At 40.2% G+C, this 26,449-nt stretch overlaps 1 protein-coding gene across 1 annotated transcript; it reads left to right on the forward strand.

Moving 5' to 3' along the window:
* Positions 1-10,684: 10,684 nt before the first annotated feature.
* On the forward strand, positions 10,685-15,711 carry LOC146073401 (olfactory receptor 6F1-like). Its single transcript, XM_083180579.1, has 2 exons — positions 10,685-10,706; positions 14,754-15,711. The coding sequence occupies exons 1-2, from the start codon at positions 10,685-10,687 to the stop codon at positions 15,692-15,694; spliced, it is 963 nt and encodes a 320-aa protein (XP_083036705.1). The 3' UTR covers positions 15,695-15,711.
* Positions 15,712-26,449: the final 10,738 nt, after the last annotated feature.

Consider the following 26,449-nt stretch of genomic DNA (forward strand, 5'->3'; position numbering starts at 1 on the left):
ACATTCGATAAACTATATTTGTGTAATGGTACTACTGTATTTAACTGTGGCTTTTCTTTTATTAAAGGTATCTTATTTTTAAGTGAAAGTGTAGAAATGTACTTTGGTTTCATTAAATTACAGATCTCCTTACAAGATCATATTTAGGCAATGGGAAAATGGAAATACAGTATAAAAACATTGCATTTTTTAAGGTAGTTCACAGTCATATATTACAAAGAAGGATTAAGAAGAAGTTGCTGTATAAAGAAGTTGTTGGATATTTGTTTTTGGCTTATAAAGGGGACTATTCAATATGTGAAATGGGTAAAAGTTGTTTCAATTATCCTTTATAAACAAGAAACACATTTTGCAAATCGGAGTCTACAGAATAAACAGAAATGAATGAAAGCATAACTCTGCATTTATTACGTGTTATATCTACTGATGGTACTGGGATATATGGTCTACAAATTGCACCAATGCATCCAATTAAATGGATCTAAGATGAAATTTTGCTACTGTGATTTGGATCTTTTCTAAAGTTAATTTATTGTTCACTATATATGCCACTCTAGTCGCAGTGATTAAAACTTCTTAAAACGAATGAAAAACTCTACAAAATCTGAGTTTATTTCAGTATAAATCTGGAGTAATATGTTGGGATATGTTTACAGAAAGAATGACCAATTTAGCATTTATTATGGAAACATAGAAATATAGAATGTGACGGCAGATAAGAACCACTTGGCCCATCTAGTCTGCCCCTTTTTTTAAACATGTTACCTCAAACCATATTTGATGCTTATTTTTTTGTAAGGATTACTTCTGTATTTGCCTCTACCACCTCTGATGGGAGGCTATTCCACTTATCTACTACTCTTTCTGTGAAGTAATTCTTCCTCACATTTCCCCTGAATCAACCTCCCTCTAGTTTCAGTGCATGTCCTCGTGTTCTGTTGCTCCTCTTCCTGTGAAGAATGTCTCCCACCTGTACCTTCCTCCCTCTAGTGTCAGTGCATGTCCTCATGTTCTTTTGCTCCTCTTCCTGTGGAGAATGTCTCCCACCTGTACCTTCCTCCCTCTAGTGTCAGTGCATGTCCTCTTGTTCTGCTGCTCCTCTTCCTGTGAAGAATGTCTCCCACCTGTACCTTCCTCCCCCCAGTGTCAGTGCATGTCCCCGTGTTCTGTTGCTCCTCTTCCTGTGAAGAATGTCTCCCACCTGTACCTTGTTATATCCCTTGATATATTTGGAAGTTCCTATCATGTCCCCCCTTTCCTTTCTCTGCTCCAAAGTATACATAGTAAGATCTTTTAGTCTTTCTTGGTACGTTTTGTGATGTAGGCCATGCACCATTTTAGTTGCCCTTCTTTGTACAGTCTCTAATGTATTTATATCCTTCTGGAGATATGGCCTCCAGAACTGAACACAATACTCTAGGTGAGGTTGTACCAATGACCTATACAGTGGCATTATTACTTATTTCTTTCTACTGCTACCTCTCCCTATGCAACCAAGCATCTGACTTGCCTTCTTCATTGCTTTGTTATTATTTACACACAATCTGTAAAAAGGACATGGAACAAAGTAAACAATTAATTTATTTATGTATTTTTAAATAAAAATTCTGGTGACAATTTGTCATTAAGATTATAGGCAAAATGAAATAGGGTATGATTTTTAGACATGTGCGATCTTTTTGGAAAAAAATGAGCGATTTTGCACGTTTTCTGAAAATTTCACATTTTGTCCTGTGCTCATGTAACGGCTGAAGGACCTTGTGTAAAAAAGTGTCACCTGGCTGTGGCATGACACCACTGGCTGTTGGAGCCCGATGCTGGGTTCAAAATACTGGCGACCCCTGTAGTTTTTGTCCCCGTATCTATGGAACCAGGACCGGTCCAAGAGTCTGGTGCTGGTTTCTGAAATACAGGGGATCATTTACACATTTATTCCCTCATGTTTGGGGAACCAGGGCTGGTTTTGCTCAAAAGGGGGGACCCCCATGCCATTTTTTTTGCCAATTTTAATATTCAATATTCTTTATTTCATTTTCCATATAAAACTTGAAACACATAGCATACATAACCACATACATATTACATATATGCAACATAGATACAGTTGTCTTGTTTGCATTCGTCATCTCCCCTTACCAATTTTTTTCTTTGGCTCATATTGGCTCTCTATCCCTTGCCTCTCCTTCCCCCCTCCAACATTACCAGATTATTGTCTTGTATTTTGCGTATTCTCGGACACATAGCGATTCCATTGTATTATTCTATTATCATCATACAGTACCGTATTGTCTTAAGAGAAGTAGCTTAGGCGTTATGGCCTTTTTTCTTTCTGTCTAGCGTATATCGTTAGTGTTACAGACTATTCAATTTCTTTGTGCATTACATTTCTGTATTTATTACAATCATTTTCTTCTTTAAAGTGAGAACAGTGTCTATTATCTATACCATCTATGCAGTTTCTTTGTGCACAATCTCTTTCGGTGTTAATCAAGTGTCTACTCTAATTATGTAGAGTCTGTTTATCTCTAAAGTGCATAGAGAGACAAAATAAAAAATAAATTAAAATAAAATAAAAATCTCCATTGTGTGTCTATAGAATCATTCGTCTCTTATACTATTTAGGCTATAAGCAAGTGACTTCTTTAAAAGTGAACCATTACCGACTTTAGTGAAAAAAAAATTGAGAAAGGGCGGAAGGCCAATATTGTTTATCAATATGCATAGCCTGGCATATATTGCGCCGCCATATACTGTCGAGCTTATTTCTTCCATTTCCGAGTTTATTTTAGTTGCTTTAAGACTCGTTGTTAAATGTTTACTGTATACCCACCATATAGCATCAACTACTTTTTAAGGTTTATACATTCTTGATCGACACCAGCCGTCCCATTTAGCATGGTACCCAGAGATTGTATTTCGTTCATGAGACATATATTTCTAATGTCTATGTACTTCATTTACTAGATCTCTCTATTTTATTATTTCTGGTTGTTTTGGTGAAAACCATGTATGGGCTATTATCACCTTAGCCAATGTAAACAAGCACATAATATATTGATATATCGGTACTTGTTTCCTAGCACAGCGCCCGTAGTGGGTGATCGCGTACCTTAAGTCAAGGTAACTTAAGGTATGCGACTGACGCAACCGACCCGATATTTGGCTATTTTTAGCCTTTTTTCCCGTCAATGAAAAAATCGCGTTGATCGCGTCCATCGCATGCCATTATAATGGCATGCGATGCGACCGACGCGATCAACGTGATTTTACATAGGGAGCAATGTTAAATTAGCCGTCAATGACAAAATCGTGTTGATCGCATCCATTGCATGCCATTATAATGGCATACGATGCGACCGACGCGTTCAACGCGATTTTACATAGGGAACAATGTTAAATGGGCCAATGGCCCAGATTTTTTATTGAATAGGCACCCTTATGGGTATTTGGTATGTGAAATGGCCCCCCATTGTTAACGCCACCCCAGTATTGACGGTAACCCGAAGCGTGGCGAGCGGCGGCAGTACGCGTCCTCTGACCTTTTCATACCCCCACTATCCACGTCGGCATGGAGTCGATTTTATAAAGTGTGGCGAGCGCAGCGAGCCACCGAGCCCGAAGCGTGGCGAGTGCAGCGAGCCCCGCGAGGGTCCGCGTAATACCTGTGAAGTAATGCGCATCCACCCGCCGACGTGGATAGTGGGGGTATGAAAAGGTCAGAGGACGCATACCGCCACCCCTCGTGGACTCGCTGTGCTCGCCACGCTTCGGGTTGGCATCAATACTGGGGTGGCGTAAACAATGGGGGGGCATTTGACCCATGAGGGGGGTATGCAATGATAATTGGGGTCTGGGGTGCATTTTACATTGGTCCCAATGTAAAATGCTTCCAATGAAAAAAATTGCGTCGATCGTTTTGTTTGCATGCGATGCGATCGAAGCTATTTTTTAGGTCTTGATGCATGCAATTAAAATCGCTGGCGCCGTGCTAGGAAACAAGTACCAATATATCTCATTAGAACAGAATTCTTTCACTTCCAGGCCGAAGATACAGGCTCTGGGACTACACTGTATATTAATCAGAACTGTGGACGTGACATCGTTCCATACTCTCTTCCAAAATAAGAGAACCCCTGGGCATTCCCAGAGCAAATGCCAAAATTGAAAGTACTCTTCAATGTTCCAGGTTTGAGGATGGTTGTGCAAATGCAATGCGCAAAAATTCTGCCTGGATGGCAACTTTTTGATCACAACTGCTTTTTTTCTCTAACGAGCAAAAACGACCATGCTGAATCAGGCCCAAAATACAATAACCTCATTTGGAAACAAGAAGAAACAAGAAAGTGGAGACAAGACATAACACTTGCCTGTCCTCCAGGTTTTCAGAAACCCCTCAACCATTCAGAAGTAGGAAGTCGTTAGAATTGCTTTTTGGCTATTACCATCCGAATCCAAGATCTGAGGTGGAAAAAAAACCTTGTTACTGCTCTCATTTTTGGATTAAGATACCTTTGCTTTGATTGGGCAACAAAAATGTCAAGCAGAGGCTCCAAAAATTTTTCATCAGTAAACCCTTGTCCTACATGTGGCCATAGGTCCCGATTCTGTGGGTGCTCAAGGGCCCGAGCACCCACGGAAAGTGATGAGCACCCACAGGCCCGAGTTCCGCTGCAGGGCCACCATATTAACTTGCTAATTTGCGGCTGCAGCACCCACACTGACGGACCCGCCACCTGGGAAACTCTTTGCGGAGACCTGCACTGTGGGGGCATTTATGTACCTGGAACTCTGTTGCTGTAATTTGAATTTTGGAGACAATTGTGCTCCAATATATAAATTGGTATTATTTTGTGGTCACACCCCTTCCCCATGAAGCCACTCCTCTATATTTTTGGTTTGAGCACCCACCAGCAAAAACGAAAATCGGCACCTATGCATGTGGCATATTAATGACAGTAGCAGGCAGAAGGACTGAGTGACTTGCAGCTCAGCCCTGTCAGCAATATCTGTCACTGTGCACCCTGAGGGAAATGCGCTCAGCACAACAAAGTAGAAATTGCAGAGAATTTTCAGAATCAAGCTAGTAATTCTACTTCAGATACAATATATGAAATTAAAAACCAAAAATGTGCAGCACATACAACCAAGTCACTTCTTGAGTTAATGTATACATGTAGAGTAATTGCATACGGTGATAGGTTACAGAACAACCAGACACCAACTGCACTCTCCAAAGTACTTCTTCCTTATAGCAGTTGTCATGCACTGAAATTGTGTTCCTGGCTGTTATCATCCCCAACAGGTTACATGTCATATGGCTGGAAGGAGCAACCATCTCCGTCATAGGTTGTATAACACAGACTTATATCTACTGTGCTCTAGGTTGTGCAGAATGACCGGTACCTGGCCATATGCCACCCTCTGCGTTATAGCACCATCATGAGCATGACATTTTAACATTTCTTTGTTATCTTTTGCTGGGTGTTTGGCTTTCTACTCACTCGGATTACTCTTAACTTTTTGTGTCAACTTCAGTTCTGAGGACCCAACGCCATTGACCATTTCTTCTGTGATGTTGTTCCTTTTTATGTTCCTTCTTATGAACTTTTTATGAACTTTCATGTTATTAGATTGTTGAACTACAGGTAGAAGTTTTGATTGTTGCTATCCCATTGTTAGTCATCCAATTTCTCTTAGTTGTAATCAGTTACATCTGTGTTTTCACAACAATTCTCGGGATCTCTTCTATACCCGGAAAGAAGATGACTTTCTCCATGGTGATCATGTACTATGCATCAATGATCACCACTTATGTAGTTCCAGATAATGGAAACTAAAATTTTATTTATAGGGCACCACAAGGGTTTTGCAGCACTGTACAAAGGAACAGTACAGGAAGAAAAAGCTCACCCTATAGTACATAATTCATAAGTATTTTACTGATAAGTGATAATGTGAAAAGTATTTTGCAAAAAAAGTAAAAATTCTTTATCATTAGTAAATAAAAACTGTAGCATACCTTATCTACTTAAAAAAACTGAGTTTCATAATATAGAGTTGCAAGAATCTTAAAAAAAAATGTAGACCCTTTTATCAACTCAGCCCCATGCTGACCAAACTCAGGCTTGTGAATATGGTGTCTGGGTGTTTTTACTTTTATAGTTCCCCCATCCCTGAATATTACCATCATGAAACAAGATATTTACAATTGTTCTAGACATCAGTAAATTGCAAATTTTATCATCTACTCAATTCCTGGTCAGTGAACATGTTTTACCCCCATTTTGTGTTATCAATAGCTTACAAATCAACTTATAAGTAGAAATTCATACAGAAAAGATAAAAAAAAAAAAAAAAAACAAGAATTAAGTTTAGTTTTGGTAGCTTTCCAATCAAGGGAGTCATAAGATTACAGATTGGCCTGAAAATGGTAAAGAACAATAAAAAAAATAGAAAAAAGTCACTGCTTTTAGGTGCCTTTTAAATATGTTTCCATGTATATATTTTAGGCTTGGATTTTTAATTTTTGTCTTTTGGAATCTACAGAACTATTGAAAATCAAATTAATTTATATATTTAAACATTTAACAATACAACTATTATTAACAACTTTTATTATTCTTACTTAATGCAATTTTTTATCTTTATTGTATTTATACATTTTGCAAAACTATAGGTTTAAATTACATTTAATAATTACATCAACTTTCACTGACAATAATTTACAAACTTTGATATCTTAGTCCAATTCATCTAATTCTTCCTGGTCAACTAGTTGCTTGTTTGCTTTGGTATGTTTTGTAGAACACAATATTTAATTTCACATATAACCATTTTTAATCATTTATTTTCATCTCATAAAATTGCAAATGAGTGAAACAATGTGCACATTGTTGGATGGTGTTACATTTTTTTCTCAAAATTTTAAAGTAACTAAAAATGTTTTGTTTTTTTCCAATGGTGTAATGAATGCTGCATGTAAAATTACTAAAAATTTTGTAGTTTGAATAATCATGAAAAAATGGTAAATTTGAATATTCAGAATAGCTGTAAACTAAATAAATATTCGTCATTAATTTTATTTAAATGCAGTGAAAAAAACTTTTCAATTTAGTCGATTGCTAATGCTTTATGGTTTCAAAGTCATCTTATTCCGCTTTTTTCAAGCTATGAAAAATGTATCAAGTTAAAAACTGTGACGGAAAAGTGGAAAAAAATCTTTGCTTGAAAAAATTAGATACATAAAACAAATTATATGCAATCAATTATTACATTTCAAATGTATCACTACAATTATATATATAAAAAAACATACAAATATGAACCCTTAGAGTGCCAGCATCTCTGTGAGAGATGTGTACAATGGGGGTTGATCTAATTCAATTGGTCCCCCACGCGTTGGCACAGGGTACCGTTTGTTTGCGACTGCGCATGCAAATAGATTTTTATGTGCATGTGCAGCCGCTGTGTATGAGCATGGTTGGGGGGCATGGAGGGGTGTAGGGAGGCGGGCCAGGAAATATGCCATGGGAATGCTTGGCATTCCCATGGTAATTCCCCAATAACATGGGTGTGGGGGGTGGGACATCAGCAGATGTCAGCTGCCCTTCCTGTCCTCGCACATGGCACCCACAGATCAGAGACACCATAGAGGTTCTCAGATCTGCAAGCGCTGAAGAAATAATTTGATATTTCTCTTCACGTGTCGACAATTGCCATGTTGACCCATTGATTGGATCAACCTTTGGATCAGGTGAACCATATGTTGTCAACCAATTGAATGTTGACATATCCCATTGGGATGTCTTGCACAACAGGCCACATGAAATGTAATATATTAGAGAGCAATGTAAGTATGCAAAGACAGTTTCACAATCCTGAATAAGGGGTATGTAGGAAGCCTTGTAGAGAGATAAAGGGAAAACATATTAATGACCATCCAATCAGCTCCTAGCTTTCATTTTTTTAAGTACAGCCTGAATAATGACAAATATATAATATAAGGTAATGGTTGTTAATATATCTCTATTTTATCTCAATAGAGCTCATATCTTAGTTTATTTACCCCATACTGTCTTAGTACTGATCAATGTATGATACCCATACTGTAAAATGGAGATTTAATTACAATTTATATCTAAAATGTGGCCACAAAAATAAATTTACAGTAGGTGCAGATCTTATGGTACTGTATATTCAATATTAAATATAGCTACATTTGCAGCTAAAAAAACAGTCACTATTACCACTACCATCATCGTCATCAACAAGTAATCTTGCTTCTGTTATTTGTCATGGGCTGCCACCGCCACTGCATGTCCTGTTCATTGGCTGCTGCAGGGTCTGTTACTATTGCTGTTATTAAAAAGGTTCCTCCCAAAATGGACCGCCTCCTCTAGCATCCTTAATAATTGTCTCCTGTGAGGTGGAAGCCATTTTGTGAGGACATTTTTAAAAGAAGCAGGAGTGATGGGACTGCTGACAAATATCTGCAGGTCCCAGCAGGAGTCTACCAAAGGCCCTGCAGTCCCCCCATTACCTGCAAGCCATCCACTACCTCCAAGATTACACAGATTCTATGGGGGTTATTGCCATGCCACTGACCACCAAGCTATATTTCTTCATCTACATTATGTGAGTCCTTGCACATTCAGACTCAAGGATGTATACCATGCAACGCTTTGCATCAGCATTATGATAAAGATGCAGGTACGACTTGGCAAAAGTCATGGCGGTAGCCATTCCTGGGTTGGACTTAGAATCAGCCACAATGTCTTTCTACTTGTTGCTGGCCTGGTGACCTAATTGGTGATTGGGGAGCTGGACTGCACACTCGAATTTTAAACATAAACCTTGCTAGAGTCACACAGGGAAAAAAAGAGAACGTGAGCACGCACTCTAAGTACTAAGAACACTTATACTCTAAAACATTTACATAACACTACAATTTAACATGGCGTGAAATTGAGGTTCTTAGAAAAAAAAAAAAATGTGGGACCACCTACCATGTCACAGTGACTTCATAAGATGTTTCCTAACATCCCTGATACAATATTGATCTAATGTTCCATTATTTTTATAAAAAGAAAAGGAGAACAAAGCAGCGCTCTCAATGAAAACTAACCATGTGAATCAATAAGGTTAAAAATAATATTTAATAAACAATAATAAATTAATAAAATATAAAATAAAATTGCAACTTCCAGACCCTGTGCGGGAATGGTATATTCAGACCAAAAAGTATTAGTAGCCTGCACTGCTCCAGATGTGACAGTCCCATTGCACTCAGAGTGATATCGCTTGTAGCATGACTCGTTGACGGTATATCAATATTGGGCATTCAGCACTAATGACGGGGGGCACGGGTGCTATTACCAATCCTCGGTGCGAACATCCTTAACCATATTAAGCATACACGCTCAAATATTGCTCAGAAGGGCTGAAATGGGGCTTACGACTGAACCCTCTCAATGCTATACTGGAAGCCCTACATTCATTGACTGATTGATTCAGTGAGAGAAGCAACTTGTGTTCACTATATTGTCTCCTGATCTTCAATCATCATTGAATGCCAATAAAAGCCTGAATGTGTAACTGACATTTAGGGCTATAAATATAAACTCCACTTCGGCGGCACTCACAGCCACATATAATGTTGTTGTCACAATGCCACACGTATCTGGCGGTATTGTTGTATTTGCAGTTATGGTTGTAGCTGCTTTAGCTTTTGATGCCATTTGATGTATTTGCCCTTTTTAGCTTGTGAACATACCAGTGTGAGTGCTCCAATTTACCTGAGTGTGCTTTTGTTATTGTTTATTATATGTTACTGGGGGGGATGTGACATCACTTGTGGGCGCACACTTCCGCATGCCATTGTACCGGACGTTTGGCGGGAGCACGGGTGTTTGAGGGTTTATAGGGTGAGCTTGTCTGATATTTCTTTGTACAACGATGACAAGAGATTAAACATTTTTGAAACGTTGGAATTTCACGCTGCTGTCTAACTGATATTCATTTGCTGTGAGTGCCGCCGAAGTGGAGTTTGTGTATTTGAGACCTCTATGCCAGAAGGTCTCTTGGATGGCACCGACTTAATTGGAAATTTAATATGTGATTGCCGACCGACTGCTTTCTCTCTCTCTCACTCCCCAGCTTTTTTTCTCCTCGACAATGCTGGGTTACACTGAGGCTAGAGAGGCTGTGTGAATAGTCAGTGAGCGATCTCAATGATCATGCTCCCCCCTTGAAATGTTCCTGGCTTAGGTGATCACAGTTCCCCCATCCAATACTCCACTCGTCAATTCGAAGTTCTACAAATACTTTTTTTTTTGCATCTTTTTTCCTAAGGGGTCATGGCCATACCTCCCGCTATTAGACCACACTTTCAAATATTTATCCGAGCCCAGAAGACCACTCAGCAACACTGTCTGAACCCCAGTGCTTTCTAAATCTTTCAATGAAAGAACAGTTGATTTTTTTATTATTATTTTTAAAACATAAATTGTAATTTGATGATACCATATTATGGTGTTTGATGGGATTAAGATGTGAAAATGTATCTGAATGTTGTTTTGGGATAGCATCTTGTTGTCTCTAAAACCCCCAGTAGAGAATATAGACAGAACTTCAAGATAAATAAAAAAAAACTGCATTATTTGTTAGATAAAATAATGACGTAAACATGATTAACAAGCAGAAAAACAGTAATGTCTCGTTGGTGATGCAAAATGTTCTCCCTGGTTAGCTTGAAACAAACAGATAAATCCCACGGCACTCAGTAGCAAATAAAAACCCAGAGTGTCTTCATTGAGACTTCAAGATTTTCTCCCACTGTTTTATCTACAACATCCATAAATCTGTTACCATAGCTCCAATAACATCATAATTAACATGACAATGCCGAAGCGAGGCATATAAAAAGTAATTCTGTATGATTTGATCAAAATAGAGACTCATCTACAACAGAAGAACATGTATTGGTGCCACCTGCGATCATTTATTTATTTTCAAAGTTCTATCCAGATCATCCATGAATGACTGAAGGATTGTTAATGCATCTGTAGCCAGAATGAGTCCAAAAATTATTTCTCATGGTAAATAACATGCTGGATATATTATGGTATATTATGTAGTCAGTTTGTAGTTGCGGTAATCTGAAGACCAGTTTTGGGGATGTCAACAGAAAATACAAAGGGTGTCCATGATTTTCACTTGTCACATTTGGTCCTCCTGGCACATTAATGTTCTAATTGTACCCTATTTCCAGGCAATTCGACATTACAACATTAGCTTAATGTATTCAGAGATGTCTCGATATTCAGCAGATAACTTCATGATGAGAAGATATGTTATCGCCCCTGTCACGGTCCATCACAGGATCGGATCCCAAAAGAATGTCTCCCATTTAGTGTATTAATAATGTAGACCTTATAATCATTCTTTCATCTTAAATGTGACCTAGGACTGTCACGAAATGGCTGTGTCCTGTACTTTAGATGGCAAATTCTGTCTTTCTGATTAGCTGCCAGACCAGGGTCTTAGTGGTGCTAAGAGGACGTCCCTTTCAGGAAACACAAAAACAGATCTGTATAACTGAAAGAACCAGGATATCAGATAAAGGTCTGAGACCCCTCATAAACCAGATTAGGGGTTAAATCAACAATGTCCAGAGAGAGGGCAGGGATGTTTTCCCCCCTCCAACAGTAGAGATCTTATTATCAGATTTAGAATCCTGTCCCGTTGCATTCCAATCTGTAAGAAACTTAAAAGTAGAGTGGAATCTTCATTTCATGTACAAAGGATCAATTACTTGGGGACATTCATTAGTGTCCATCATGAAACTGGTTAAAAACTCTGGAAGGTGGGACGGATGAAGGAATCTGCGGGTACATCTACCCTTCTCTCACAATAACCTGTGTACATTTCAGGTGCCGAACGCGTTCCCGACAGTCAGGATCCTGACAGTCATTTACCCGACGTCGAGATCCCGACTGTCAAAGGGGCCTTGTTGCGCTTGCCATGTTGTCTGAGTCCGGGCAGTCGGGATCCCGATGTCGGGCTAATGACTGTCGGGATCCAAACTGTTGGAACCCATTACCACATCCTACATTTCTTGGGGACTTCCGCTATATTTTCGGAATGACCATACCTCCAAATCTGTGAAGGTCCCTCACAACAGAACTACCTAAGATTGTTGGAGTAAGTGTGTTAGGTTTTCTGTATCTTTTTCCTTTTTTTTTTCGTTTGAGATTGTATTCCACTGTGTGTATCTTTAAAATATATTTAATCATCTTTGAAGCATTTTTGTAACTAAAGCTCTGAAGTATTCTTGGAAATAAATAATTCATATTTCTAGTCCTGAATCTGTGTTCTTAGGATTTATGCCTAGAGCGTGGTTTTGTTACAGCCTTTGTATACCTTGTATTGTGTGTCCGTGGTGAACGTAAGCACCCCTTCAAATCTTGCATTGGTTGCTACATACCTTATATAGGGGACCCGTGTGTCCAAAGTGAACCTCCAGTCACGGCCAGTCCTGTTCAGATTGACGTATCTGGAGGAGCGACCAGTGGGTCTGTGACAACCCCACTGAAGTTAATCCTATGATGTCATCATGAATGCAATCCAGCTCTGATAAAGCTCCAATAATGTAATGTGGTCTAACGCCCCTTCTAAAACAGTGTCCCCCCCCCCCACTTATATCTGACTGCCTATGGTGTCATCTCTATGGTGATGTCTTTGGTAAGATGACGACTGTGCAGAGGATACAGTATCAGAGTCTTTGCTATCTCCTGGGTCTGCACCATCTTTCCAAAGACATTTAAAAATTCTAGCACTGCTAACTGTAGACGTAGTTCTGGATGTGCGGAGTGGGGACTCTCTTGATCCATGAGCCCATGTGTACTAACTGTATTATACATGCTTCTGCATGATCGTATTAAAGAAAAAGTAGATAAATAAAGACCTCTCAAAAATACCATTGACCTTATTGCAAACTCCAATAATATTATTTTATTTATTCCAATTACAGGGGCCCTAGCATTGTGCTGAGGAGTCAGAAGCTGGCTTTCCCCACTGAGGGGAATACTCAGACTGGTAGCCTCTATAACAGAGATTTTCAACTTTTCTCACCTGCCGACATACTGAAAAATCTGCTGAAATTGTCTAGGAGCGCTATACACTATATTAAGCAGATCATTTAGGGTCTATATATAGTATAGTGATAAAGTGGAGAGAGACAAAGTACCTGCCAACCAGTTCTTAGCTGTCATTGTTTTTCAAACACAGCACGTAACAGTTAGAGGGTATTCAATATGGGATTCTGACCATAGCAAAGTCATGGCAGTAGGAATCCCGAGCTGTTTTCGCCGAGCTTGATGGAAAATCGACAGCCGAAATTTAATGTTCAGTCTATTGAGTGCTGGAAAGTGGGCGTATCAGCAAAAGTGGGCATGGATTGTCGAAAAAAAACGCCCATGAGTTTGAGAATCAACATCCGTTTCCGTTGAATTACCCCCTTAGCAGCTTAATGGTTGGTAGAGTATCTCTTACATTTTTTCTCTCTCCAAAACTTGATACCCCTTAAAACTTTTAGTTTACATTATGCCTCTTGGTTGTGCCCTTTGTTCACATTGTGGCACTTTGTAGTACGCATTATAGCACAATATGACAACAACTAGTACCGTAAGATCACACCATGCCACCATCACGTTTGTCTGCAGAGCCGTATAGATCACATAGACCACTTTGCATTGCCCCCAATTCATTGCCAAACTCACATGGTCTGCTTATCTCAATCAGGAACAAATTTCTTTGGTGGGCATCTTCTGCAGTTGCTTCACACAGTCAGTCCATTTGCTATGTGAGCGGTGTGCTTAGGCAATGTTTTTCTGTGCCGCTGGCATGGCCAATGTGTGTTCTGGGATGTTGACTTTTGTGTGTTTCCTACTGTGTCCTGGGGGCTGGGTAGCAAACTTACAGTATGTACTAACCATGCCACACCAGAGTGTTCAAAACCATCAACTGAAAACCGGTGCTTTATGTTATAGTCAAAACTAGCCCAACTGTCTAGCACTGCGCCTTGTTCTGAATATTTTATTCAATTATTTTATTATTTTTCTGTTAATTACATTGGATAAGTGGAATAAGTTTTTAGTCAATGCAAAATGAGTCATTACAAGCCTTCTACCTTCTATGGAAAATACATTTTCTAGGCACACTTTGATCAATGACATAAAACATACTGAAACAAAAAAATAAAAAAACCTAAATAAATAAATACCTCAATACCTAAATTAATAAATCAATCAATCAATAAATAAATACATAAACAAATAAAAATTAAATACATAAATAAATTAAAAATCAAATAAAGAAAGTACTCAAAGTCGAAAGACAAAAATGGTACTGCATGAACTGTTAGGGTATATTCTTGGTGAACCCTTTATGGCCTCCCTGTATGTTTCAATCCACTTTTACTCTCAACATTCCTCTTGTAATTACATTTTTATTCTTTTTTTAATGAAATTATTATTTACAGTGTTTATTTGATAATTGTGACTACTTTTTTTCCCATCAACACGGACTAAGCATGCACCAACGTGGATTTAACAATTCAGGAATTAGTTACTGGGATTAAATCAGAACCTTCTGTTGATACTGTATAAAATACCATCTTAAATACAGCATCTTGATAATCATAATGTAAAATTAGTTTATAGTGACCATATAATAAAATATTTTATTTTCCATAGATCTCACAGCAATAAATAAAGGCAATACAACAGAAGTCAATGAATTTGTACTATGTGGATTCCAAGAAATGAAGGGTTTGAAGGCCGTCATTTTTTTCCTACTGATTATGATTGTGTACATTGTAACATTTACAATAAACTCTTTGATCATTGTATTGGTTTCCACCAGACCACAGCTACACTCTCCCATGTACTTCTTCCTCCAGCAGTTGTCATTCTGTGAGATTTTGTTCCTGACTGTTATCATCCCCAACATGCTACGTGTCATATGGTTGGAAGGAGCCACCATCTCTGTCATGGGATGTATAACACAGTCGTATATCTATTGTGCGTTAGGGTGTACAGAATGTCATCTCCTCACAGTCATGTCTTATGACCGGTACCTGGCCATATGCCACCCTCTGCGCTACAACACCATTATGACCATCAAACTACAACATTCCTTGGTTATCTATTGTTGGGTGTTTGGTTTTCTCATCACCCAAATTACTCTTAATTTTCTGTGTCAACTTGAGTTCTGTGGACCCAACGTCATTGACCATTTCTTCTGTGATGTTGCTCCTTTTATTGAGCTTTCTTGCTCTTACACGCATGCCCTACAGTTAGAGATTGTGATTATTGCTGTCCCCATTATTGCCATCCCATTTATCTTAGTAGTAATTAGTTACACCTGTGTGTTCACAACTATTCTTGGGATCTCCTCTACTACTGGAAGGAAGAAGACCTTCTCCACCTGCAGCTCCCACCTCTCCGTGGTGACCATGTACTTTGGTACCTTGACCACTATTTACGTGGTGCCAGCTAATGGGGACTCGTTGACCATGAACAAGTGGATGGCCCTTTTGTACATCGTAGTAACACCACTGTTTAACCCAATCATCTACAGCTTGAGGAATCAAGAGATCAGAGAAATCATTAGTAATTTATTACGGATTAGTTGACATCGATAAATTCTAAATAAAAGTGTAAAATTTTATTAGATACCAAAATGCAACTTTGTATTAGAAGAAGGGACATTTATAAAATGCATTTACTAAAGTGTTCTTTTGATTCCGTTAGCATCAAAGGTGATGAAAAAAAAAACTAAACAATTTTTTTTTTCCCATAGAAGGTTCAGTGGTAGCAGATATTTGGAACAAGATTAAAGAAAATGCAAATAAAAAATTAGAAGTAGCTCTATATTGTTAAACTCTAAAACAAAAACAGTACTAATGAATATATTAATTTTAGGAATAAAACTATTCTGGAAATTGGTATCTTCAGAGTATTATTCAAGATATTATTTATTTTTATTTCGAATGTTTGAGCAAAGAGATCCAGAGTAACAATCTCACTATTCCCTGTCAGGAACAGATCTAGGCCACTTACAGGTGTGACCACATATATTTAGCCTCTTTGTGCATTGTACAGCCCTTCTAGTTGCTGAATGCCATGGAAGGATTTATCTTCCTCTAATATGCATATTATTTGTATCACTATGCACATAAGACACACAAGCTGATTAAAATGATATGCAGCATGCCTATTTTCTGTGACTTTGGCTGTATCTGCAACATATGATTTGTAGTGCAGATGCAGCTGCAGTCACATACAGAATATAGGCACGCTGCATATCATTTAAATCAGCTTGTGTGTCTTGAATGCATAGCGCTGCAAATAATATCCATATTAAAGGAAGATAAACCACACAAAAAGACGCATGGCACTGCCAAATCCTGCCATGGCATTGTGCAACGAGAAAGGCTGTTTAACGTGCAAGGATGCTTATTATCGTATTTTTCGCTCCATAAGACACACCTGACCATAATACTGAACCAAATAATGCCCATTACACATTATGCCTGCAGCTGCCTAGCCCATTACAGATTATGACTCACACTGTCATGCTGATTACATATTATGTCACACCAACATGTCCATTAAATCAATTTACCATATACTGTATTTGATAGTAACTGAATACTATATAAAATACCATGGGGGAAATTTACTAAGGTAAAATCGTATAAAAAATTTGTGTTCGTACAGCAAAATACGATTTTTTTATGTGTATTCATATTTTAAGGATTTACTATCCTGAAAATACGGTGATGTGTATTCGTATTCATGGTGTATACATGGTATAATCATATTTTTGAATACGAATACGAATGAATACGACATCGATAGAATTCGCCTTTTTTTACATGAAAACAACGTACTTTAGTCATTTACTAACAATTCGTATATGTAAAAAATACGAATACAAATCGAAAAACGCATACGAATCGTAACAAAATACGCCAAAAAAATACACCTTGATTTGGAAGTGGATTTCACATCTTAGAATTTTACACATGAGGAAAAAATCAGAAAATAACCCCCAGCTGATCAAAATCACAAATGTGTGACTTATAAAAGGCCACTAAGCACACGTACACACTTTTGAAATTATTTATTTATTTTTAATTTTTTTTTTACACTGCTGCCTGCACGGATCTGACTGATCCATGCAGGCTAAAACCAATACGAATTTGTATTTTAAAATACAAATTTGTATTGTAACATACAAATTTGTATTTAAAAATATGAATTTGTATTTAAAACTACGAATTTGTATTTAAAATATGAATTCGTAACAGAAAAAATACAAATCAATACGCCATCGGATAATTCGAACCAGTCAAATACAACCGATTAGTAAATTATCCTCCGGAATAGGAATGAAAATACGACTACACCAGTCGTATTCATTTGTATTAAGAATACGAATATGATTTTTTGTATTTGTATTCTTAGTAAATTTCCCCCCATGTGGTATTATTTAGCAGTTATACAATACTATGTCATATTAACCTATGAATTGCCTGTAATTGTCTTAAGAAATGTAGGCAAATAATCACACCCACACACACACATATCAGAGCCAGCATACACATACTGTAGACACAGACCCTTACCAAGTTGAGGCTGGGAACTCCTCCTCCTTTCTTTCGTCTCTGTGCCTCCTCCCTGTCAGAGCTGCTGCTGCTATAGTCTCCGGAGCTTGAGGCGCTCCTCCATAACACCCCTTCTGGATGTTACACTGCCCGCATGTCTGCGTCAGTGGTTTCCTGCGTCCAGGCTCTCCTGGGTTGGGGGGAGCGGCCAACGCTGCACCCACTGTACACTTGTGAGGAAGGAGGAGGAGGGCGGAGCGGGTAAGTCACATGGCTACCGAGAATCCGGGCTCTGCTGCAGCTCCTGGGATGCCGGCGCAGCAGCAGCATCCTGGACTCGGCCCCAACGTGCACTCTTTTTTGCAGTATTCGCTCCATATGACGCACACATTCCCCCCCACTTTTTTTGGGGGAAAGGTGCGTCTTATGGGGCCAAAAAACGGTATATGTGGACATCCATAACACATGTACAATACATAAATCTTGACTATCTGGAATATGCTCCAATTTAGGAGAAATCCAACATAACAGGTCACGAGTAAAGGTGTTATACCTAGAAAAAGAACCCAGTGCTGGGGTAGAAAGCCATTGGTGGACTACAGAACTCCCAAGAAGATGTGCAGCGGTACCAGACCGTAAGGCTGACTGGCCACCTAGGGTGAAAAGTGGATGAGGTGTCGGGGACCTCTTACTCATGCACTTTTTGGAACTGGTCGCTGCAGTAATTATCATCCATCCTTTCTGGTGACCTGTTATGTTGGATTTCTCCCAAATTGGAGCTTATTTCAGATATTCAAGATTCATTTTTCTATGACCGAGAATCCATTATCGGGAGCCAAACTACATGATCACTTACTTACATCACTTACGGTCACTTTATGGTACATCACTTACAGAGTACCATAAAGATTATATCCCGTGAAGGTACCTTCTATAGGGGTCTGTACCTGTTGGGGTGCTGTGCGCATGAAGCTTATTCTCATCTCATCTATTGTTAATTAGGCATGCAGATATATGGATACACAGTGGGGTACAGCCTGCGGGGTCACAGTGCTTGTACATTATGGATACACAGTGGGGCACAGCCTATGGAGTCACAGTACTTGTATGTTATGGATACACAGTGGGGTACAGCCTGCAGAGTCACAGTACTTGCACGTTATGGATACACAGTGGGGTATGATCTGTGGAGTCACAGTACATGTATGTTATGGATACTGTGGGGTATGGCCTGTGGAGTCACAGTACATGTATATTATGGATACACAGTGGTGTATGGCCTGTGGAGTCACAGTATTTATATGTTCTGAATAGACACTGGGGTACAGCCTGTGGAGTCACAGTACATGTATGTTATGGATACACAGTGGGGTACAGCCTGCGGAGTCACAGTACTTGTACGTTATGGATACTGTGGGGTATGGCCTGTGGAGTCACAGTACATGTATATTATGGATACACAGTGGTGTATGGCCTGTGGATTCACAGTACTTATATGTTCTGGATAGACACTGGGGTACAGCCTGTGGAGTCACAGTACATGTATGTTATGGATACACAGTGGGGTACAGCCTGCGGAGTCACAGTACTTGTACGTTATGGATACTGTGGGGTACAGCCTGTGGAGTCACAGTACATGTATGTTATGGATACACAGTGGGGTACAGCCTGCAGAGTCACAGTGCTTGTACATTATGGATACACAGTGGGGCACAGCCTATGGAGTCACAGTACTTGTATGTTATGGATACAGTGGGGTGCAGCCTGTGGAGTCATGTTATGGATTTCACAGTGGGGTACAGTCTATGGAGTCGCAGTACTTGTATATTATGGATACACAGTGGGGTATGGCCTGTGAAGTCACAGTACTTGGATATTATGGATACACAGTGGGGTACAGCCTGCAGAGTCACATTACATGTACTGTATGTTATTCATACACAGTGGGGTATGGCATGTGGAGTCACAGTACTTGTATGTAATGGATACACAGTGGGGTACTGCCTATGGAGTCACAGTACTTGTATTTTATGGATAGAGTGGGGACCAGCCTGCTGAGTCACAGTACTTGTATGTTATGGATACACAGTGGGGTACAGCCTGCTGAGTCACAGTACTTGTACGCTATGGATACCGTGGGGTACGGCCTGTGGAGTCACAGTACTTGTATGTTATGGATACACAGTGGGGTACAGCCTGTGGAGTCACAGTACATGTATGTTATGGATACACAGTGTTGTACAGCCTTTGGAGTCACAGTACTTGTACATTATGTATACACAGTGGGGCACAGCCTATGGAGTCACAGTACTTGTATGTTATGGATACACAGTCGGGTACGGCCTGTGGATTCACAGTACTTATATGTTCTGGATAGACACTGGGGTAAAGCCTGTGGAGTCACAGTACTTGCACGTTATGGATACACAGTGTGGTATGATCTGTGGAGTCACAGTACATGTATGTTATGGATATACAGTGGGGTACAGCCTGCAGAGTCACAGTACTTGTACGTTATGGATATTGTGGGGTATGGCCTGTGGAGTCACAGTAAATGTATGTTATGGATACACAGTGGTGATTGGCCTGTGGAGTCACAGTACTTATATGTTCTGGATAGACACTGGGGTAAATCCTGTGGAGTCACAGTACATGTATGTTATGGATACACAGTGTTGTACAACCTGCGGAGTCACAGTGCTTGTACATTATGGATACACAATGGGGCACAGCCTATGGAGTCACAGTACTTGTATGTTATGGATACACAGTGGGGTACAGCCTGCGGAGCCACAGTACTTGCACATTATGGATACTGTGGGGTACGGCCTGTGGAGTCACACTACTTGTATGTTATGGATAAACAGTGGAGTATGGCCTGCAGAGTTACATTACTTGTACATTATGGATACACAGTAGGTTACGGCCTGTAGAGTCACAGTACTTGTATGTAATGGATACACAGTGGGTACAGCCTTTAGAATGACAGTACTTGTACATTTTGGATACACAGTGGGGCAAGGCCTTTGGAGTCACAGTACATGTATGGTATGGATACACAGTGGGGTATTGCCTGTAGAGTCACAGTGCTTTTATGTCATGGATATACGGTGGGGCACAGCCTGTACACAGTCACAGTCACAGTACTTATGCATTATGGGTACATAGAGGTATGGAGATCAATTTTTTTTTTTACTTTTTCAACATTCTTTTAACTTTTTTCATGACAATTTTAAAACTTACTCAACTTTTTAAAAAACTTTGAATAATAATGGCTTTTCTCCGGGTACTCCGGGTTCCGCCCACAATCCAAAAATATACAGGTAGGTTATTTGGCTCCCAACAAATTAACCCTAGAATGTCTGTGTGTTCGTATATATGTGGTAGGGAATATAGATTGTAAGCTCCACTGGGGCAGGGACTGATGTGAATGTTCAAATATTCTCTGTTTAGTGCTACGGAATATGTGTGCGCTATATATGTAACTGGTAAGAAGTAAATAATACAGTGTGCATCATCAAAACTGGAGCAAATGGACACAGGGCAAGTTTGTTGGTCAACAACACTGGAGCGGATGAACACTGGACATGCACAATAGCAGTACTGGAGTGGGTGAACACTGGATTGTTGTGTTAGCAGCACTGAGCATATGAGCAGCCACTAGAGTATGTAGACAGAGCAGACACCAGCATAGACAAGTGGAACTAGTGCCGGATTCACCGCCATCTTGGTCTTACTTGTATATCAAATCCAAAACTCGTGAGAGATCCGACAACGGCTGTGTCAGCAGCGCTGACAGAAGCGCTGCATCACAGCATACCGGCGCCCTTAGAAGAGCGGACCGAGCACTTCCACCCGGCAGGGAGAGCCTGAGTGACAGGTCCACCCGGCAGCGGCGCATCTCTTCTGCCCGGCCGGCGGACACTGATAGGGCTCGGGCCGCACCACCCGGAGGTTGCTTAGCAACCGGGGGACATCTAGCGGCGTGCGCCCGACCAGCTGTTTAAAATTAGCACAGATAGAGGACTTGGTCCGGCGTTGGCGGCTGATTGGTCAGGGCATCCCTTTTAAGGGATCTGGCCCAGCTCAGCTCCGCCGGTGATATTATTCCCTGCAGAGTGCTTGCAGCACTCTGTTGTCCCGATCTGCTGTGTCCCTGTGCTGTTTAGTCTGGTCCAGCTGTGGTCCAGCCGTGGTTCAGCCATTGTCTTGTCGTGTTCCTGTCACTGTCCAGCAGTGGTTCAGCCTTTGTCCAGCTGCCATCTTGCTGCGGTCTGCATCCAGTCTTGGTCTGGTCTCTGTCCAGTCTTGGTCCAGTTACGGTACCATCTTGGTCCTGTCCTGGTCCAGTCTTGATCCGGTTCCGTCTTGGTCAGCGTATCATCATCTAATCCTGCCAAGTTGCTCCTGGCATGCAAGTTACCATCCTGTGCTGCTGGAGGGTTCGATCCGGTCACGTAAGTGCTCCAGTGGAGCCTGGTTCCTTATTCCTGTATTTCTGTGGGCAAGCAGCCCTTTATACTGAGTTATCATTATTATTGTCTTAGTCCAGCTATCTGTGATAACCATAATTGGTTGCGGGCTCACACCTGTTTTGGGGTACCATTACTGTTAGCGTAGTGTTTTGTGTTAGCGTGTGTTTTGTTTGGTGGCACCCCATTATTACTTTGTCCGGTGCCTGTGACTCAGTCAGACTCCTTTGCTAGGGTGTTCAGTCCAGATAGGCCCTGTTAGTTAGATCGTCCTCTTGGTCCTGTCCCTGATGGTCACCGTAGGTTTGTACCATCCTACAACCTGGTTGCATCGGGGTCGGAGCGGGCTTAACTCGCTCCTTCGAACGCGGCGACTAAAGGAGAAGCCTAGCACCTCACAACCTACGGTCACCTGCCCAGGAGGCCAATAGAGTCAGAGTAGGGTTTTTGCCATTGCCGTTCTAAACAGCGGTCTCGCTCTGTCCACCACCACTGCTTGCACGCACCCACGCACCCACGCACGTTAAAGGCTGATGATGTTTTGCCTGATTCTGATGCCTGGAATTGGCAAGGAGTACCAAGTGGCAGGTCTTGATACCTCTGGATTGGGTCATTTTGCTTAGGCTTGGATCTCTGAGATCTAAGTCCACTTGTGTTTAGCGCAGATGTCAAGTTACTGCCCAGTAGCCCCCGCCAATATATGACTGAGGCCTGTGTGCTTAGGAGTCACTCGTAGTTGTTCTGCTTTGTGTATGCTTTCCTTGCCACATGGGCACTTTGCAGAGAGCCATCTGCAGGCAGAATTGTGTGAATCACGCCATGAGTTCATCTCACATGGTCATTCTGTTCCTCAGAAGAGCTGGGCTCCATCAATAACTGATGAACAATCCAATCAGGGAACTTACTGTAAGTAAAACTTACAAAACTAAAACTTCTTCTCTTTCAGTTTGGAAACTATTTGTCCCTGGAGAGAGTTTATTTATATTCATACAACATACAAGTCCCTCGGTCCCAAGTGATACCTAACACGATTATAAAACTCCATAAGATTCTACATTTATTGTCCATTGTCTTTTATCCTACACAGGCATTGCCATTATCACCCAGGAATCTGTTGGCTGGAAACTGATGGAATCAGAGTAAATCCTATATTATTTATGCCATTGCAGCCATCCATTTATAACTGTTTGGAGATCCCAGGTAAGTTTTACTGGGTGAATATCAACTCATTGCCATAAATCTCTCCAATGAAATTGTGTGGTTCGCGAGTACCAAAACAAAGCTTATCCGACAATGAGTATTTATGGTAAGGGAATTTCTACACATATAATACAGTCTTATATACAATAGGTTTAATAATCTGTATAGTTTTTCTGTAGGAGACATGTTTCGTATGCAGCCTTGGAAAAAAGATAAAGTTCCATAGATATCCAATGCAAACAGATGCTATAGTTTTGAAGACTGCGCTAGATACATGGCAGAAGTTAATTGATTGCTTTGGACAATATTGGGCTAGATACGTCCACCCGGAGCCTCTTCCCTTTAGAGTAATACTCAATAATCAGTGCACAAGAACTTGCCTTCTACTTTAAGGATAAGATTGATAACATCCGAGATGAAATGGTATGCTCTTCCTCAACCTCTAACCCACTTTCTTCCCCTGATGAACCCTCTGGCACTTTTTCTTCATTTGAGCCCACAAATGAGAAGGAAGTATCCACACTCTTTTTATCCTCCTACTCTACTACTTCTCCTCTTGATCCTGGACCTTACATAGTTACATAGTAGTTAAGGCTGAAAAAATACTTGTGTCCATCCAGTTCAACCTTGGTTTGTCAGCTTAACCCTTGTGTTATGTAGAGAATACTAATTTTTTATTTCAAAGACAGATTATTATTCTTACTTGTACCCGTGGATGATTTTAACCAATAAATGTTTGTCCAACCTTATTTTAAACATATTTAATGTGTCTGCCGACACCACCTCACCAGGAAAAGAGTTCCATAGTTTGGTTGCCCTGACTGTGAAATTTTTTTTCCTTGTAAGGGAACTAAATCTTTTTTCTTCTAATCTAAACTTGTGCCCACGTGTCCTGGAGTCCTTCCTTGTGGTAAAAAAGGGTATTTGACAGTTCCTTATATTGGCCACTGATATATTGTACATGATAACCATGTCTTCCCTTAAACGTCTCTTCTCTAGTGTAAACAGTCCCAATTTGTTCAATCTGTTCTCGTAGCTTAAATTCTCAATTCCCTTAATAAGCTTTGTTGCTCTTCTTTGGACTTTTTCCAGTTCTATAATGTCCTTTTTATAGTGTGGGGCCCAGAATTGTAATCCGTATTCAAGGTGCGGTCTAACCAATGCTTTGTACAGTGGCATAATTACTTTTGAGTCCCTAGTTTCCATGCCCTTGCCCTTTTTTATACAAGCTAGTTCTGTTGGCCTTATTAGTTGCTATGTGACACTGAGTGCTACACCCCAGTTTGTTGTACTCCTAGATCCTTTTCGAGTATTGAATTACCCAATTCATTCAAGTTTAGGTTATAATTAGCACACTGGTTATGTCTCCCAAGGTGCATGACCTTGCATTTGTCCACATTGAACCTCATCTTCCACTTGTTTGCCCAATCGTCTAGTAAGTTTATTAAGATCATTTTGAAGCACAAAGACATCCTTGGTTGATCTAATTACTCTGCTCAATTTTGTGTCATCAGCAAAGATGGATACATTGCTGAGTATTCCCAAACCAGGTGTGTCGATGCCTGCTTGGGGTGGGCGGTTGACATCACAAGACTTTAGCGCCCCGCCTGAATTCAGCCATCTACTGTATGTGCAGAATAAGTCATCTTCCTCAAACAGGGGTATCCAAAACCCTTGGTGGTACAGGCATTGAGGGTGGTGCTTGGCCATAGAAATGATGGGCGTTGCCTTGAAAACACAGGTGCGTCGAAAAGCAGAAAAGGGGGCGACAACCAGCGCTGGCTATGTATGTAAGTATGGATGACGGTTTCTTTCAAAATAAAATTATTTATTTAAACAATATATAAATAAAATGAATATATATATAAAAATAGAATGTAATATAATTCTCATGGAATAAAAATTGAATAGCAGCAAATTAATACCCTTGTGACACACTGGTGGTTCCCCTATATCCTGGATATACTGAAAAATGGGACGTCTCTATTAATATGCAGCAAATATATTACCGGGTGGCCGATATCCAGAAATGATGCAAATTGGCGTAGATGAATTCTGATCAGATTTCCGGTAAACTTGGGTGTGAAGTGGATGATTGCTGCTGGTCCAGTCCATTCTATTGATGGTGTTGGATTATGACCATGTAGAGAAATTAGTCCCGTGTCCAATATGCTGTTGGATTTGTATTACTCAGGAGTATATAAGTGTCAGGGATATAGGTAAATTGTTCATGTGTTTCCGTGGGAAAGGTCTCCCAGCTTCACCAGGAGCAGAATAAAGTGTGTCCATGAGTATCACCTAATCCTTAAATAGTAAATGAGCTGCAGCTGGCTAGCTGCTATCCAGAGTGAAATGAATCAACTTTTTCTATGGAGCCAGTTGGGAAAATTCAACACCATGTCTAGAGACTTGTTGTCCCACTGTCAGATGATCCCATTCCCACCAGATGATACCAACAGAGCGTATGAAGGTGGAGAAATGCGTTTCTCTGGTACCAGTTATCTTTGTGGACAGAAGTGACTTCCTTTTGGGTGGTTCCAGGCCGGGAACCACTAACTCCTATTACCAACCCATCCACAACCACGCCAACAAATACAGCTGCTTGTGAAAAGGAGTGGTAACTATATCGCATCACTGATAACTAAATATACTTTCTAATAATGCTCCATTTATTTGTTCCCATGCATTATTTATTTATTTAATATTTTTATTAACAGTTTCTTATATAGCAGCATATTCCGTTGTGCTTTACAAAGGGGACAGTGATACAACAAACAGGGTATTTACAGACAGTCAAAATGTAGGAGGGCCCTGCTCGCAAGCTTACACTCTATAGGGAAATAGGCATTGATACATAAGGATAGATACTGTATTCTTTATTGCATTGATTCCACCAGAATGCAAGGTTCTATGACTGGTTCTGGAATTTGATAAGCTTGCCTGAAGAGATGAGTTTTTAGGGAACGCTTATAGGTTTGGAGACTGGAGGAGAGTCTTATTGTGCTTGGGAGGGCATTCCACAGAGTGGGTGCAGCCCGTAGAAAGTCCTGCAGTCAGGAATGGGAGCGAGTAATGGATTGTGGATGAGAGACGCAGATCTTGGGAG

Source organism: Crinia signifera, chromosome 4 (genome assembly GCF_055691185.1).
Source record: "Crinia signifera chromosome 4, ASM5569118v1, whole genome shotgun sequence".
Classification (NCBI taxonomy): domain Eukaryota; kingdom Metazoa; phylum Chordata; class Amphibia; order Anura; family Myobatrachidae; genus Crinia; species Crinia signifera.